The sequence below is a fragment of the Panicum virgatum genome, chromosome 4N, assembly GCF_016808335.1.
Source record: "Panicum virgatum strain AP13 chromosome 4N, P.virgatum_v5, whole genome shotgun sequence".
NCBI classification, from domain to species: Eukaryota; Viridiplantae; Streptophyta; class Magnoliopsida; order Poales; family Poaceae; genus Panicum; species Panicum virgatum.
Window position 1 is genome coordinate 41,252,533 of NC_053148.1, and position 17,628 is coordinate 41,270,160.

Consider the following 17,628-nt stretch of genomic DNA (forward strand, 5'->3'; position numbering starts at 1 on the left):
TGTTTGAGTTTGAACAATTCACCTTGTGTTATTTGAACTTTCTCTGTTGATCATCCTGTCTATAAGAACGTAATTGTCCCCTTTTTTTCTTTTTTCAGTTCTATCGGTTTACATGCAAATATTTGTGTTCAGAAGCAGTAGGGCAGCGGGGACAAATTAGAGAAGATTGGATCTTCAAAGCTTCATTCAGTTTTGCCTAGCGTGGTCTCAAGACAGAGGTGGAAACAGCAGCTTTAGCAATTTCAGTTGCCTAACTAAAACGCAACACAAACGTTTTTCATCTTGTTCTTCAATTCCAGTTTCCCTGTTCTTTCTATACCACCAATATCCTACACAAGCTTGTGATCCTTGGTACATTGGCATGGTGCTGCTAGATTCAACGTCGTCTTTAATCTCTACGTCATAGCTAAGCTAGCGAGCAGTATGCCATCCATGGCGTCGCTCGACCGGCTCGATCCCTACCCGGCGGGGCCTCTCGCCAGCTGCGGCGGCGCCGCCCGGGTGGTGGTCCAGAGCGTGCTGAGCGCGCGGAGGCGGCAGAAGTAGTCGTCGACGGCGACGAAGCAGCGCGCCGCCTGCCTCGCCGTCAGGATCTGCCGGAGCGCCTGCAGCGCCTGCATCCGCAGCTCGTCCGCCTGCCACGCCGAGCAAAATCCACACACCTGAGCAACGAGCGAGCATGCCATGGCTGCAAAGGAAAGGAAAGTAACACAGAGAGAGAGATGGTCACCTGTCTGAGGGAGGTGCCGAGGGTGGCGAGCTTGTCCATGGCGAGCGCCATGTGCATGTGCCCCATCCCCATGTAGCCCGCCGCGTCGGCGCCCGGGAGGTGCGGGTAGAGCTGGCCGCCGAACACCCCCGGCGGCGGCGGCTGCGCGTCGGAGGCGACGACCTCGGACAGCGACCGCAGCAGCGCCTCCAGCTCGGCGTCGAGCGCCTCCTCCGCGCGCCGCGCCGCCTGCTCCACGTCGCGCGCCCCCGCCGCCTGCTGCTCCGCCAGCGGCTCCACATGCCGCACCGCGACCTGCGCGCCGCCGCCGCCGTCGATCAAATCACGAGATACGAATCAAATAAAGGCTAGCTCAATCGATCGGGAAGCAATCCCGGAACGCGACGACGACGACGACGTTCTTGCGGACTCGCGACATGGATCGCCGTCGTCGTCTAGCTCTCTCCATCGACGGATCGGAGGAGCGCGTGCGTGATGACCATGACGCCCGCGCGCGGCAGCAGAAGCTGCTGCTGATTCCTCGATGCTCACCTACTCCCCCGCGACTGCTGATGGATGCGCAAGCCCCTGACGGCGACACTGCTCGTGTCGTACTCGTACGTACGCAGGCGGCGGCAGCATTAGCCCGGCCGGCGACTTTTCTGAATCGGAGCTTCGGAACTGTTCCATCAACTACCGTGACGTCCCACCTGCTACCTCCGATCCTGACTTGCCCCGCTAATCCACTGCACCTAATCCCTCGATCAACCACCAGTTACATTTATATATATATAGCATCGACTTCGTATATATAGATATATATATATGTATCATATATATTTATATATGCTAAGTTTTGTCAGACTGACGTTCCGCGTCACGGCCCCACGTGTCAGCGACGCGTCCGATCCAGAGAGAGAGAGAGAGAACCTTGATGAGCTCGGAGGGGCGGAAGCCGCCGATCCAGAGGAAGCAGCGCTCGGCGGCGCCCTTCCAGAGGCCAGAGAGGAGATGGAGCGGGTCGGCGGCGGCGGCCCGGGCCTTGAGCCCCATCAGCGCGCCGTAGTGGGAGGCCGCCTCGTCGGCGTACGCCCGCAGCTCGCCGTCCGGCCGGTGCTCCTCCGCGGCGGCGCGCAGCCGGGCCACCACCTTGCTGTGGTCGCCCAGCCACCGCTCGTACTCCAGGTTGAACAGCGCGGCGTCTGCATCGCGTGCGTGCATGGACGCCGCACGTGTGTGCCCATGATCAGTTCGTTGACCACGTAGTTGGATGATGCACAGCCAGTCTTGTGTGCTTTTTTTTTCAAATGAGAGAAAGAATTTCTTGATGCATTATGCTAGTAGCAACACAAACCTGGGCTTAGGGTTCCTGTACCCCATAGAGCACCCTGTGGGAAGAAATGAAGAGGAATAATTATATTAGCGCTTCACACTTCAGAATTAGTAAGGAAGATATATACATGAATAATGTTAATCTCTTGCAATGTTCTTTTTGTGATGAGTAATTTGTAGGGATCGGTTAAAAAATTCTGTTTTCAAAATTTGTAGCATTAATGTGTGCAAAATCTTCATTATATTCCTCCGAAAAGTTCATAATCGTCGTAATTTTTTTTACTACTCCTTGATTCAGAAAACATATCTCTGTTCTCTGAAACTATGCAGCTGTTCATCATTTATTACCTGATGAGTTCTTGCCATCTGCATCTCCTGCTCTAGATGCGCCAGCCTGATCCTGCCTGACTCTAGCTGCTGAATGTAAGCCTGTTCCACACGCAACAAGCAAAGGGAATAAGAAATGAAGTAGCTAATAATCCATACATTATTGCAACTAACTCATCTTCCATGAAGGTCAAATAAATGAAACTTCCAGAGAAATGTATCGCACGTATGTGCAGTCTAAAACAAATATCTTTTCTTTAGGCGTTAGGTTAACTTCTTCACCACCTACAATAATCTTGTCTCTTGATCAGTTCGTCAATGGCGCTTCCTTGCAAGACTTTTTCTCCTAGTGTTTTGAGGGTTGACTTGCCCACTAAATTTTTTAATCGAAATTATTATTACCTTCTTCCTCAGCCGGCTCTTCCTCGCGGCCTCCCTGTTCTGCGCCAGCCGCCGGAGCGTCTTGGGGTCCGGCGTCCGGGGCCCCTCCTGATCCGAGCTCGAAGGCCCCGCGCCGGCGCCGCCATGCTTGCCGCCGGCGCTACCTTCTCTCTGCAGGTTGTGATCATCACAAAGCGCTCGTCGTCGACGGCCACCGGAGATGATAGAGAGGTCGGGTTGTTGCACACACCTTGATCGCTGCCTTGGAGCTCTTGCCTGCGGCGAGCGGCCCACCTCCGGCCTTCGACGGCGCCGCTTTCGAGGTCTTGGAAGGGCCGGCGACCTGTGCTGCCGCCGCTGAAGAAGACATGGAGCCCTGAGTAGGATGTTAGAATGTTAGATGTAATCCAGCTCGCAGCTCGCATCTCGCATCATCTTCTGTGCTTTTGAGCTAGCGAAGTCGTCGAGCTTGAGAGGATACCTTTGGGGATGGCTCGATGTGCATTGGTTGGGAAGGGAAGATGTTGAGAGTCTCTGCACGCAAGAACAAGTCCTGCAAACATTAGGACTTTTTTCTGGAGGTAGATATACACAGCAGACACACGTACACGCATGTGCACATATGCTAATGTGTTTCCATAAAGATGGTTAATTTTCCTGATGCGTGTGGGAAAAAGATCTTCAGATGCATGTAGTTTTCATTTCACACACGCAATGGTAAGTAGTAATTAATAAACTGGTAAGAAAGGAAAAAAGGAGGTGTAAAATGGTAGTGGCTAATGTCAGAAATGGGGAAAAAGTGCGGAACATTATTGTGCTTTTGCCTTATTCTAGCATAACATCTTGAAACTAGCTATATCAGTCTGTGTTTGTTACGTGTCACGCTACTGCAACTAGCTACCAGTTGGTAGCTGGAAATATATATAGGCGAGCTACAACAACGACAGAGATGAAAAAGTTTGTGCTCAAGCTCAACTGATGACTGATGAGGAAAGCATGTTGGTATCTCAAAATGGTGAAAGCTACTTCTAAATTAGCCAGATCACATGCTTATTCGGACAAAGTTCGCCAGACGCTAATGGAAGCTTAGCAATGACGACATACTCCTTCAATATATGAGAGCTTATAATGGACGGTGGCCATGCATTTGTCAAAAAAGAATGAACTTTTTGCAGTGTCAAGCTAGCGGCTTACGCGGTTGTTGTTCTTGAATTGATGGCCTGTTAGCTGCTTGTTGCTGGCCATCGAAGTAGAGGAGTAGGGCTTGATCCAGATCGGATGGCATGTCATATCCTTCTGGGTCCCTTCTTCTGCACTTTCAGAAATGCAACAGAATATCACAACTGCTCTAATCTTTATTGAGTAGCTACACAAGGTAAGATTATAAATTTAGAAATGTTTTAGTTGAAAGAGAGGGACACTAAAAAAAATTGAGTATGTAGTGATGGAATAAGAGCTTGCATAGAGAGGTTGAACTAATCCCTTTGCTTGAAAAGGAATAGAATAGCACCATCAATTATTTGTTTGAAGATAGCGTAACAAAGAATCTGTATCTCTTTCCAACAGGAAGAACTAAGGAAAAAAAACATGCATAACAAAGGAGGTAAAGCTTCTTAATTCAGCTTCGGGTTCGATAGAGAGATCATTTACTCGCAGCACAATTAACTTGAATTGATTAATTTTGATAAAATGATCGCATGAGCATACAAAGATGATAACGAGTTGCTAAGGAAATAGGGGCCATTAATCATAGGAACATCTCATGCTAAACATAATGATCAGGGTAACAGGATTTTCAGAGGGAAATCATCAACTGTAGAATGAAACACATGGCTCAAATGGTGTGATTCAATTTTGAGAAAAAGGCGGAAACGAGGAAAATAAAGGAGAGCTAGCTAGCTATCTAGAAAGCTAAACGGATGGATTCACTTACATGATGCCATGGAGGGATGAAGAAGCTTGGACCATGCCGGAGGTAGATGGATACGCCATTCAGATGATTACTTGAACAACGAACTCGGCTCTGAACTTATAGCTTGCTTATTGACCACCGCTTCACATAAAATTGACCCATCTTGAAATGGAGTGAATCATCCTACCAATCCAAAATCAACTTTCCCCTTCTTCTTCTTCGTCTTCTTCACGACAGATAGAGCTGCTATATGATCAACGGATCGATGAGCTAGCCCAGATGAACAAAAGAGTTGGTAGTAGCAGCCAGCAGCTTTGTTCTCCCCCTTTCCTGCCAGATGACTAGCTAGCCCAAAACAAATCACTTGGAAGCTGTGTGGCCTTTCTTCTGACCAGAAGCTAGGTAACGGATGACTTTTGGTTTGTGGATCGGAGTAGTTGTGCAAGAAATAGAAGGGAGCCAGTGGCTATAGAAAAGTTGGAAAAGCAACATATCTTCAGACTTCATAAAGAATTAAGAGGTGTGATAAGGTCTAGGCAATCGGGTAGTTTTGGAGCGGTTTTACACTTGTCGCTGTTTCATATCTTTTCACATATTGACATTTCAGAGGGTGGATTTGGTTGAATTCTTTTTAAAAAAAACTATCCGAAGAATCAGTCCAAATTGGCTCCATCTTTTGGATCTACTTGCACGGGTAGGATAGCAAGTTTAAGAGCTCCTCCAAATTAAATTCGAATGATACAAATGGGAAGACAAAGAGCCTTTTTTTATTCTGACGCTTCAATTTAATTAGTTCCATGGGGTGTTCTGTCTTCTGTGCCTTTGTCTATATCTTGAGCGACACAAATAGCCAGTGAACTCATCTATTTAAAATTATTTAAATTGGTATCTAACAAATTACTCGGAGTAGTGGGGTTAGCTTAAAAGACGGGTTTGTTTTGTTCAGCCCACTATCAAGGTTAGGTGTCATGTCATTCTCAAGCAGATAGATCCATTTCTCTCTTGATTTAAGTTAACGTGTTAAATTGGCTAGGCTTGATTATGCCAACACCATCTTTAGAACATGCGAGTTTCCATAAGATGGAGGGGAAAAGAGCCACTCTTGCACTGTATGTCATTTCTGATTTCTCCTTTTTCTTTGCTTTGGTCCAACTGACAGTCAGTCCAACTAGTACATGTGTCGTATGGCTATGAACCATGGCAAGAGAAGCCAAGAACCCACAAAAAAAACTTGGTCTCGTGATTTTTTTTTTTTTGAAAAGCTAGCAAGAGCACTGCCTTGTCATTTAAGGAAGGAGAAGCAATAATAGTGTCTTACAAGTCTAATATTACATAAATAAGGTAGTTCTCAAACTCTAGAAGGAATGATTTTTATTGTTGTGCCACGTTTTCTTGACTTACATATATTCTAGAGCTCAAAGCCGGTTGATCGTGTTTGTTTTTTTTTTTGTTTGCGAGGCATATTAGTATAGGGTCTTAACATAGGGATCCCCTTAACATATCACTCTCCTAGGTACACATTCCAAGCGTTCGGCAGGCTGGAGCTGGAGGCTAGAGCTAGAGTGGTGTGAGAGAAAAACACTGTTATATGGCTGGTAGCTAGAGGCTAGTACTGGAGCGATGTGAGAGAGAAATACTGGAGGCTGGTGCACCAGCCGAACACGGTGATTATATTGGCGTAGCTAGAGCATACTGCTGGCATATATATACTACATGAGTAGTTGCTGCCGGATTTATGAATAAAATTTACAAGCAATGCGTTCAGAAAGCAAGCTCACCAGCATCATGCCTGACTCTGATCCGAGTCCTCCTTGATTCCTGGCATATTGCAGCATTTTAATCGGTTATTGTCTGCTGGTGATCCTCCCGTTCGATCGATTATATTCTCAGGCTGTGCCACTAAATACAGATGTGTGTATTTCCAAAAAGAGTGCAGGTCTCGGACATGGTAATGAATCGTCCAAAAATAAACATTTCCGGTATTCGTACAAATTTTATGGAAGGATCACCGGAGCGAAACTCCTACAGAAAACACTGTAACTTTGTCCCAATTCAGTTCAAAATCTATGCTCAATCAGACAACTTAAAATCCCCCAAAGAAATGAATTCTGAAAGTGAGATTTAAAAAAAGAGAGTGAGATTTCAAATCTAGGCGCCGCCCCTGCAGTACAACGGGCCCGTACGAACAGTGAACATTCAATTCAAACCGGGGAACGGTGACGTTGCGGCGAGGCAGTTGGTTGGCAACGGCAGCAGGTAGCTGCAGTTCGACGAGACGACCACACAGCGCAGGCGCAGTGCTCGTGAAGCCAGTTGGGTGGGGTCGCCCCGTCCGTCCTGCGCCCACATTCCTGGGACTGGGACCTTCCTTCTCGAAACAGAACGGGACGGCCATCCCCCGGCTCTGACATTGTGACAAGGAGCGGACGTTGAAAGGAACTGGTCGCCGTTCAAGTCTGGTCTTGAGTTTTATGCCTTGACCGCCAGCCGCCACTGGACGGATGCAGCAATGCCGTAGGTTGGGGGAAGAAAAGTTCTTACACTTTTACTAGTAGGATGCAATGGTTCAGACAGTGAGAACACTCGGATCCTCCCAGTTTTGTAGGATCCCAAATACAAGTCATTTCAGGATTATCCTAATCTAAGCATTTCTTTTAACTTCAATCACTTTTTTTTGAAAAATATAGATTGACAGCATAATTTTTTATCAAAAAAAATTAGTGGTAGTATAAGGCTCTATCAATTATAGTGCTATATGAAGAACTTTCCTTTCATATCAAAAAAATTTGTCCCGTCAATTGGCAGGCACTGGAGATTTACCAGCCCATAAAACATCTCAGAACGCGTCCAGATGGGCCGAAGACTTCATTTTCCTGGGAACCACACATGCTTGCAGCCCATAAAAGACGCATCACACTTACCCTGAGATTTTGAATAGAACTTCGGCAGCAACTTCACCTGGAAATGGAAGCAAAACCATTTCAGAAGCAACAACTTCCACATCAACACTCTGAATGGTTTTGCTTCTTCCTACTTTTAGATAATACAAGTTCTGGTTCAATACCACTTCCGAAGCAAGACCACACATCCTGGAGTACAAACACTACAAAATAACATAGATAGCTAGCAGTTCATTGTTTTCGGACACATTAAGACAACCATTGGAGTTGCAATTAGCAGGTGAAGAACTGAACCAGCCATGGAAGCCAAACCACCAGAAGCAACTAGAGCATGCTGTCGGTCCTCGCCGGGAGCCGCCTGAAGAAGTTGAGCGGGACAGATGGCATCTTGTGGCGGAACCTGGGGTGCCTCAGCACGTACAGGCCGGCAAGGAAGACCACCACGCGGAACGGCGTGACGTACAGGACGATGGCGGCGATGAAGCAGAAGACCACAAACAGCGCTGTGGCCCTGGGGTCCCTCCAGCTCAGCAGGGACTGCAGCCGCTCACCCTGCGTCGCGAGGTCGCCAACGACGGTCTGGATCCTCCCGGCAACGCTCCGCAGCCGGTCATAACGCATCCGCACAATGTCCGGCGGGCGGGAGGTGGGGAACGTGTCGAACTCCTCGTCGAGCTCGTCAGGGTGGGCTGTCTCGGCGTGCGAGAGGCGGGTGTCCATGTGCGGTGGCTGCCTCGGACGCCACCTGTAGTACCACACCCCGATCAGAAACAGGTAGAGGAAGATTGTGGGCAGTATCAGCTCTGGGTATAGGACCAGTATCACAAAGAGGACATGGATCAGTATAGTGGTCAGCGGGTTCCTCCAGTGACAGATCTGATCAAACCACTTTGCCACTGCAATCAGGGGGCTCAGGACACCCATGATACGGAAGAAGTTTGCCTTGCTCTTTCTCATGCTCCACATGTGAGAGTCCACATCCAGCATATACTCCACAATTTCCTTTCGCAGCGGAGGCTCTGCACGCCCCAGCCTTGTTGAGACAATGTTTGTGGCTTGACGCCTCAGGTTGTCTACCTGCATCACAGACAGTGGGTGCACATAGTGCATCTTGGGCAGCAGGGGCTGTGAGTACAGATGCATCATGTTGAGCAGTGATGAACATGTGAAACGGACAGCAAGCTGCACCTCACCCATCTTCTTAACACCAGCAGGTGTCAAAACAATAAGAGGGTATGAGTGGGTATAGACACGATCAGTTTCTAGTGTTGAGAGGCGGATGCGGACCTTCCCAATTCTGGTGTCCCGGGCACCATTAGCCTTTTCCCCACCATTAAGGTGGCAATTGTCAAATACACCAATTGTGATCACAGTGCATGGGTCATACACCTCCCAGGTATACTGTTCGTTCCATTTGGGGGTGAAACTATCAATTATAGTCCTGGTCCGGACCCATTTCTGTCCATACTTTGCAACACAGTAGGCATCAGTTGTGCCACGCCCATCCTTGGTTTTCATCGGTAACAGGCCCTGTGCTGTCAAGATACCCAGCTCAAGAATGCCAATGCTAGGTTTCCACAGAGGTTTTGCAGTTGGCCTTAAATCACTACTGTAATGTGTTGACTCATCCAAGACATGATATCCACCTTCAAGACAAATTCTCAAGTGAATCCGGCTGGAAAACTTTGTTTCTTTCTTCTGCTCACCATCAATCATCACATGCTTCTCAAGATTATACCACTGGCTGGTCAGCAGCCTGTGATCCAGCCTTCGGGGTACATGCTGCAGAGAAATGGTTGTCCTTCCAATTACTTCATCCTTCCCAGGGGCCACCCTGTCCTCTACACTCAACATCAGGTGCTCCTCAAATGGCTCAGCAGCAACAAACATCAAATCCTCATTCCACATCGGGTTCAGAGTCCGGCTTGCTGATACCCTGGTTCGAAGAACTTGGTTGCCTAGCATGGCTTTGACATAAACCTCAGGGAACCTGGTCTTATCATTTGGTATGAGATCCTGGGCTTCAATGACATTGACACGTAGATACCAAAGCTTTGGAGTAAGATACACCTTTGATCTAATACTTGCAAGACCATCTCCTGGGACAGAGGCAGCATCAGAATGCCATGCTTCAGGGAATGCTTCATCTGCTTGAGTACCCATCCAAACAGCCAACATCAACTCCCCCTTCACCTTGTGCCCGTGTCGGTCTTCCATGCGATACCACTGTGGAGCCAATGGGCTATCAGGTGGCACTCTCTTTGGGACCTCATTCAGGTCAAATACAACACGCCCAATGAAGTCATCCTTAACAAGATCCTTGTCCTTGACCACAATCTCCACAACTGAAGACTGAATGCGCTCCTTTGAAAAGGCAAAGACCTGATTCCACTCTGGGTTGTTGTTCTTCTCGAAAAACCTCGTTGTACCCTTATAATTCCCTAGCTTCACCTCAACATATGGGTCACAGCCCCCAGTGATGTCCATGTTTGGAAGTTCCTTTGCTTTCACCACTCGGACATAGAGGTACTGCATCTGCTCAACCAGATCATAGGTGCTCGTGAGCTTATCACCAGCAGCATGGCCTCCAAGGTGAGGCCTGGTCTCCTTCAAGGAGTACTCCTCGGGACGGAACGGCGGCCTCTGCATCATCTTGAATGAAGAAGATCTTCAAACAAACAAGTACTCACAGACTCCAGAGAGAACAAAGAAATCCCAGATGATGTCCTAGATGAGCTGGAACAACACCAAAAGTAAACAGTATTAATAAACTACTAGTACAAGGAACGAACACTAGTGAATAATAATAATATGAAACAATGGGGAAACAAGTACCTCTGCGATTACTTGTCAGCAAACACAGCTAAGAGCATTGTGAACATTTCCACATCTTGCGCTGTGGAACGAAACCATTGGGGTTCGGAAGAGCACTCTACATCACCAATCTTGGAAGAACACCTGCAGCAAGTAGAATTGGAATGAACCAACCAGGAAGGTTAAAAAAACTGCATTCACTCAATCTAAAACCCTCCTGAACACTGCAGCTATCTGGCCTCAGAAAACATTGCAACAGCGTGGTGGTTGCTAATCAAAGTATACTGACTAAATTGAAAAGCAACCATATCTAATAGCTAGTACATACAAAACCAGAAAGAATAACTCATCCTAAAAATAAAAAGCAGTCTCGACTTGCACAACAACTACAGAGAAACCAAAACCAAAATCAAAATATAAAAAAAATAAGACTAACCATAACTACTTGTCACAGAAAAAGGAGTAAAGGAACTCGCCAACTCTCCAGAGGCGAGCAAAAAGCCAGTGTCTTCCCCACCATTGCAAGACGCCAACAGCTCCAGATGGGCACCAATAATTACAGCTTTACCTTTTCTAACCCACTACACTACACTTCCTTTCCGCAGATTCAATTTTTTTCCCACCCACATCCTCATCTCAACGACGGCCACAGCAAACAAATCCCCAGATCCCACGCCATTGCCACCCTAACCAACCCAAGAACACAAAGAAACCGCTGGCCTAAAAGCCCAACCGCTCGAGCAGCGCCGCGCCGTCGGAACAGGCGCAAATCCTGCGACTACCCCCGAAACAGGAACAGATCGAGGAGCCGCCGGCACGGCCACCGGCATTACCATTCCCATCCACGGGCTCCGAGGAAACAGCAGATTAAAACCACAGGAGGAGAAACAAAGGCCGGCAAAGGAAAAGCTCGGATCTTTGGGCTGCTTACCGACGGCGGCAAGCTGATCTCGAGCGGAGCGGCGGCGAGGAGGACCCAGGAGCTTCGGCAGTGGAGGAGCCGGCGGATTTGCGCAGGGGTTTCCGGCTTTTTCTTGCCAACAGAGACGAGGGAGAGGAGAGAGAGAGAGAGGGAGCGAGGCTGCAGAGAGCACTAGAGCGGCGTGGATGGGGACGAACTGACGAAGTGGAGTCCAGAGTGGGGGGTTTTTGGAGCGCCTCCCATCCCCTGGACGACCCTGGTCGGTGATCTTGCGCGGAGGCCCTCGAGGCCCCGTTCACTTTTCAAAAAATTTCCTACAATATCTGTTATATCGAATTTTTAAATATATACATGAAATATTAAATATAGTTGAAAAAATAATTAATTATTATTAAATATTATTTATCAAATAACAACGAAATGTGTTACCATAATTTTTTCCTAACTAAACGGGGCCTTAGGTGAATTGCTGCGGGAGGACCGGCCGGGCACCTCGGGTCCCGTGCCAGCTCTATCTTCATTGTCGTTTCCTAGACCCTCCTCTCTGGAAAGAACTCGCGGAGCCGTCAAAGAAAAAACAAACGGAAAACTTGCATGTTCAGATGTTCTCCGTGTTTTTCCCTCACCTTTACCTTCTCCGGTTGTTTACGGTTGATAACTTGCAAGTTGCAATCGAATTCAAACATACGCTCCATACGCTCGAATTCAAACATCCCATTTTTGAGCAAGTGTCCTTCCCTTTTCCATTTTCTTTTGAAAGGAATTTTCTTTCTGTTGACAAGACATGTTTAGCTTTTCATCAGCGTTTTGCGCTCTAATAAGCCTATCAAAATCTCACAAATTTTACATAGTACAAAAATAGCAAATTTATACCACAAAATTATACAAAGAAAATACAGGGATTTGGAATGAAAATAAACAATTTCGAAAGAAAACCTCCATGAAAATTTGGAGAAAAATTAAGAAAGAACCAAAAATATGAATGGCAAAATTGAGAACAAGGTTATGCACAAAAATTTTGGGAAAAAGGAGTATGGGGAAATTGAAAAAGGATCTAGAAAAAAAGGAAACAGAGAAAAGGGAAGTAAAAAAAAAAGGGAAGTAAAAAAATACCTCCACCACCGTGCTTTGTCATCGGGCGGCGATCGTTGAGGTTTGCACCGCCATGTCGTCTCGTCTAGCTCTAGGGCACCGCAGCACCCCCTCCTGGAGAACTCGCCATATCTAGCACCACTCTCGTGCATAAGGCCGCCATGTCGATGTTGGCTAGGAAGAGATCGACCGAGGCGCCGCTCCTGCGGGCTCATCACGCCAACGCACCATACCAGGGTCGAGCTCATCCAACCACCTCGATCAGTCACCATACGCTTCGATCCGCTACCGCTAGCCTCTAATAGCGTGCTCACGATGACATGCTTTGGTATTAGGCGGAGCCGAGTAGCCTACCGGCGATGGATCTGGATCTGGGAAGAGAGAGAAAAAGAGAAAGTGAAATGGGGAATGGAGAGAGATGCGGCGGAAAGGAAAATAAATAGGGTGTTGGTCTCTATGGTGGGCCCATGCACGGGAGCAAGTGGGACACGAGGGGAGGAAGGATAACCCAGTATAATTTCTAAAGTAACAGGCGATTTTAGATGTAAATCTACGAACTAAATAGTGTCATCGAGACAAAATCATTCGTGTCAAAAGAAAAAATGAATGGTTGACCCATTTGTTACATATACGGCCTTACAATTGTTTACTCCATCGATAGACTTTACCAATTCGATGTTCGTGGTGGATATCTATAAATTTGGTGAAGAAACGAGAGTGGTAATGGTAAATGGTGTCATGATGCGCATTTTCTTCTTTCTTTCTTCTATATACTGCTTTAACTTAAGTGTAATAATCGAATTGCCTATCCATTCCGAACTGAGCATAAAGATTAAAGAGGTACACGAATGACTATCTTAACCTCAATTAAGAGTTTGTTTGGACTCAAAGTATTTTTGAAGTTTTGGGAAATACTAAGATTTTGAAAAGAACGAGATTGTTTAGAGGAAAAAGTGATAATTTTACAGGAGGTAAGACTAGAAATAACTTGCTCTTGAAGCCAGGTGTAGAATGATACGTAGACAATAGTTGAATATGATAAAAACGACATCTGGGAATAATTTTGAACCGAAATGAAACGAGTGTGCCGGCCGCCATCCTAAAATGCACGATGAATAGGCTATTTTTTGACCAAAAAGCAAAGAAAAAAAGACAATTAGTGACCGAAGAAGTACAAATTTTGGGTGCAAAAGTCTAACCAAATCTCTGTGTTACTATGGGATCAAAATCTGCAGGGAGGCTTGACCCCGTTGCTAATTTGGCCGCGTCGTCGCCGCCGCCCGGTGGGCTAGGCGCGTTGGCAGGAAGACGAATGGTTCACCGACAGAGAGGACGGAAGGGATGAATCTGCCGTGTGCTCGGCCCGCACATGCAGGCTGAGCCACGCGCCGCAACGTGGCGGATTGGGCACAAGCCGGAGGGGCTACGCGCAAAAAGACCCCGTGGCTTTCCTCCCTGTCCCCCGGGGCGCTAGGCGCCACCAGAGCACTCGATGCCCTGGCCCGTGGCCCCGCCCCCCTCGCAGCAGGTGTGGTGTGGGTGGGCCCGCCGCTCTCGCGTACTCTAGCCGCGTTGGCGTTTCTCCCTTCTTTTTCCCCCCTCCCTCCTACTGAACCGGCGTGCACGCGGAGCGCGCGCGACGAGGCCGGTCGGGTGCGCCGGGTCGGGCAGGGCACGCGTTGGCCGTTGCCTCTACTGCCGTCGTGGACCGAGCTCGGCCGACGCGACACGCGTGTTCAAAATCGCTCGCTCGTCAGCAGTAGGTCCCCTTCCCTTTCCCTCTCTACAGTACTTGAGAGAGGCGAAACAGGCGGAGACTCGATTCGGTGACGATTCCTCCGGTTCCTCTTCTTCCCCGATGGCCTCGCTGGCGCCGGAGAGGGAGAGGAACCGAGACCTCGTTGTCCGGTGTACATACTTGCTTCTAGTAGGTTCTAGTAGCTAGGTTTAGGTTTCTCCCCATGCTGTTCTTTTCGGTGGGGAGCGTCTTCTACCTTCTGCTTCTCTTCGGCGACGGGTGTGGTGGCATCGGTGAGGATGCAGAAAGGATTTTGTCTGTCCGAGCGAGCTCCGGCGAGGTCGTCATCTCTGGTGCGTCCTCCGGCGCCTTGCTCGTGAATCTTTTGCTCTTCTCTGTCTTCTTCACGGGTCTCGTCGTTTTGCCTGTCCGAGCGAGCTCCGGCGAGGTCGTCATCTCTAGTGCGTCCTCTGGCGCCTTGCTCGTGAATCTTTTGCTCTTCTCCGTCTTCTTCGCGGGTCTCGTCGATGATGGCGAGCTCGCTGGGGAAGACCGGCGAAGGATGCGACGGCGAGCTGGTGCAGAGCACCTGCGTCGTGCTGTTCTCCTTGCTCGTGGTGGTGGAGGTGTCCTTTTCGGCGTTCTCCCCGTCGCTATGCAGGTGAGTTTTTGCTCCCTTCGAGCCAAGGCCGGTGATGGCGATGCGACCACCAACGGCGGCATCGTGAGGAAAGGTTTAGCTTCATCTCTGTGAAGGGGTGGGTGCTACAAGTCTTCCCCGTTTTGTGGGATTCACTTTCCGGCTGCCAGCCGATGTGTCGGCAGTGGCGGAAGTTCTTCTCGTCGGCGTTGCAGAGGGAGTTGCCGATGCTCGTTCAACGAATCAGATGCGGCTCGGTGGAGTGTCCGGGTTGTTGGATCTTGCGGCGTCCAACATGCGTTGTGCTTCCTCAGCAACTCCGGCGAGCGAAGGTTGCCGGTCGGCGGCGCGGCGCCGTGAAGATCGGAGAAGTTCCTGGAAGCCAACGGATTTTGCAACTGGGTCCTTCATGTCCTTGTTTGCTTCTTCTTTTTGTTTCCAGGTGTTATGTGTAATAGGGGATGTACTGACTGTGCAATTTTAATGAAAACCCCTCCCTTTCGAAAAAAATCGCTCGCTCGTCGGTTGGTGCGCGCGGGTGGTGCCGATAGGGAGGAGGGACTGAAAAGGCCGGCTGCGGGGACGTGAGGCCCAGTTACGGCCCGGAAATAGCACAATCGCCACCACGAGGCCGTTGTTCGTCCTGGGCTGCCTCGGAATGACATCCAAGTGACTTTGTTTCGAGTTTTCACTTGCTTTATACGTCAGCTATCATCATGTTTAATAAAAAATTGTAGAAATAAATAACGAAAAAGAAAAATAGCTCAAGTAGTAGCCTATCGGCCTATGGGGAGCCGATTGGTGTGTAATCGGCCATGGCACAGCCGATAAGACCTTATCGGCTTACCAAGACCCGATATGGGTCCACGCTGGCGTCCGCTGCTGACGCAGCGTGGTCGGTGCCGGGAGGACCCTATCGGCATTGAGAGATCTCGTCGCACCCTTCTTTCTCGTTTTGACCGTCGCCGGCTTGTTCTTTTTCGCGTCGCGCACCGCGTTCGCCTGCTCCGGTCGCTGCTCTCCACTTGCAGGCGCGGCCGCTGCTCTATTCAGGCAAGCGTCCGTTCGCAACAGAGGAGGGCAGAGACAGATATGGCGATGGCAGTCGGAGGAGGAGTCGAGGTCGAGGTCCGCTCTCAGCTCAGACCTTTGCCCCGGTTTCTTATCCTTGCGATTCACTCGCTCGCCCCGTACTGCTAGCTCGAATAATGCTTCTGCTTCCCAACTCTGAATTCTGAAACTCCTATGCAGGCAGTCGGTCGCATGGTTCGTGTGATTGATTCATTTCTAGTTTCCATCTGGTGTCATGTTTAGAGTTCATTTACCGTGGTGGTATCACTTGCGGCTCTCCAAGACTCTAAACATCTGTTGCAATTCCAAACGCAGTCATCGCCGTCGACAGCGCCAAGAAGGCCAAGGAGTTCCTCGCCGTTCGCTTGCTCGCCGGCGTACAGGACCTGTCGGCCTCGTAGGAGACAACTAGTCCGTCGGCTCTAGACAACCTAATCTGGCTGGGATGCAGTCGGCCCACAAGAGGCCGATAGGCCCTATCGGCTCCGACAGCCCACGAGACATGGGCGTCTGGCGACGTGGACGGCCCACATTGGATGCCACATGGGCTGTCGGCCCATCATGAGCCAATAAGAGGTCTATCGGCTGATGGACAGCCGACACATGCTAGATGTGCAATTGTTTTTTCCGATATTTATTTCTACAACTTTTTATTAAAATAATATTATTTTTTTTAAAAAATCACTAATAACACATCACATTTAGGAAAACAGAATGACGCAATTATCGTTCTCAACCAAATACAACGGACAGAACGAAATAAAAAATAGAGGTGTTAATAGGTGACTCTTATTAGGTGCATCTACAATATTTTTTAGTTCAAAATTTTACACTACTTCTTTAAAATCGGATCTCATTTTGAAAAAATAGTACAAAATTTTAAACTAAAGAGAGTTGGAGGTGCACCTAAAGCTTACCAATTAACACCCTAATAAAAAAAGTGATACGAAGATAATTAAGCAAAGCTTGTATTAACTGAATGCAGCGCTGAATGGGTCCTTTTAATATGGGCTGGATTTAAGTCCCTTCCCCAATATCGATAAATTCAACCAATCAAGTGGATAGATTTAAGGTGTCGAGCTGTGTAGGATAGCAAAGATTGGTTTAATAGTGATAGGTTAATTGGATCCCCTTTCAACTCTTAACTTATTTAATCTTTGGGTTTAAAGACGTTAAGGATGGTAGAAAACGTTCGATGATGGCTTGCACAGGGACAGCAGAGAGTAGTATGTTGAAAATACAGGCTTGAAACCCAACGAGATATCAGATGGAGCAAATGACAACAAGATCTTGAGAGGTGTGTTGAAGCACGATCAGAGGAGAAGGATTACAGCATAGAGAAGTTGAGCCAGATATGAACTTGTCGAGGTAAAACCATAGAGGAGGGCTCATAATATCAACTAACGCAAATGAAGACCTCAATAAGAGGAGGAAACTCATCAAAACAAATTCCAAGTAAAACTATAACTAGAGGGAGTATTTTACTATTCAATTTGTTTGGAACATTATGTTTTATATATGTACGGAACATTTTATGACTTAAATTATTTTACTATTGGAATGCTATGCTTTACATGTGGAGCATTTTATGACTTCAATTATTTGAAATTTATATACCCTTCATTTTAAATTATTAGTTATTTTGAAAAATTATATATTACAAAAGTTAAAGTGACTAATATATTAGAAACTTCGTACTCCCTCTGTCCCCAAAAAACAAATCATCCTATAAATTCTAGGATAAATTAACAAAAAGATATAATAATTATATTTGCTTCTATTTATTATCC

At 47.7% G+C, this 17,628-nt stretch overlaps 2 protein-coding genes across 3 annotated transcripts; both read right to left on the reverse strand.

The window, feature by feature from the left end:
- Window positions 1-60: 60 nt before the first annotated feature.
- Window positions 61-5,189, reverse strand: LOC120671123 (transcription factor TGAL8-like). 2 transcript variants are annotated; one of them, XM_039951370.1, is made up of 10 exons: window positions 4,683-5,189; window positions 3,944-4,059; window positions 3,231-3,283; window positions 3,000-3,125; window positions 2,771-2,920; window positions 2,390-2,470; window positions 2,064-2,097; window positions 1,640-1,911; window positions 731-1,024; window positions 61-635 (listed from the first exon to the last, which is right to left on the reverse strand). In XM_039951370.1, the coding sequence occupies exons 1-10, from the start codon at window positions 4,739-4,741 to the stop codon at window positions 459-461; spliced, it is 1,362 nt and encodes a 453-aa protein (XP_039807304.1). In that variant the 5' UTR covers window positions 4,742-5,189; the 3' UTR covers window positions 61-458. The 2 variants fall into 2 exon arrangements, with proteins under 2 accessions (XP_039807304.1, XP_039807305.1); XM_039951371.1 differs by having other exon boundaries at window positions 3,944-4,064.
- Window positions 5,190-7,566: 2,377 nt separating this feature from the next.
- On the reverse strand, window positions 7,567-11,520 carry LOC120671124 (FT-interacting protein 7). Its single transcript, XM_039951372.1, has 3 exons — window positions 11,307-11,520; window positions 10,397-10,519; window positions 7,567-10,297 (listed from the first exon to the last, which is right to left on the reverse strand). The coding sequence occupies exon 3, from the start codon at window positions 10,211-10,213 to the stop codon at window positions 7,886-7,888; it is 2,328 nt and encodes a 775-aa protein (XP_039807306.1). The 5' UTR covers window positions 10,214-10,297; window positions 10,397-10,519; window positions 11,307-11,520; the 3' UTR covers window positions 7,567-7,885.
- Between the last annotated feature and the right edge of the window lie 6,108 nt (window positions 11,521-17,628).

What these genes read in the sequence shown, in the direction of transcription:
- LOC120671123 (XM_039951370.1), bottom strand. Translation starts at nt 4,741, where the DNA reads ATGGCGTATCCATCTACCTCCGGCATGGTCCAAGCTTCTTCATCCCTC. An exon ending in AGATGGCAAGAACTCATCAG is followed by an intron (nt 2,098 to 2,389) that starts GTAATAAATGAT and finishes TTCTTCCCACAG; the next exon opens with GGTGCTCTATGGGGTACAGG. An exon ending in TCGGCACCTCCCTCAGACAG is followed by an intron (nt 636 to 730) that starts GTGACCATCTCT and finishes TCGGCGTGGCAG; the next exon opens with GCGGACGAGCTGCGGATGCA.
- LOC120671124 (XM_039951372.1), bottom strand. Translation starts at nt 10,213, where the DNA reads ATGATGCAGAGGCCGCCGTTCCGTCCCGAGGAGTACTCCTTGAAGGAG.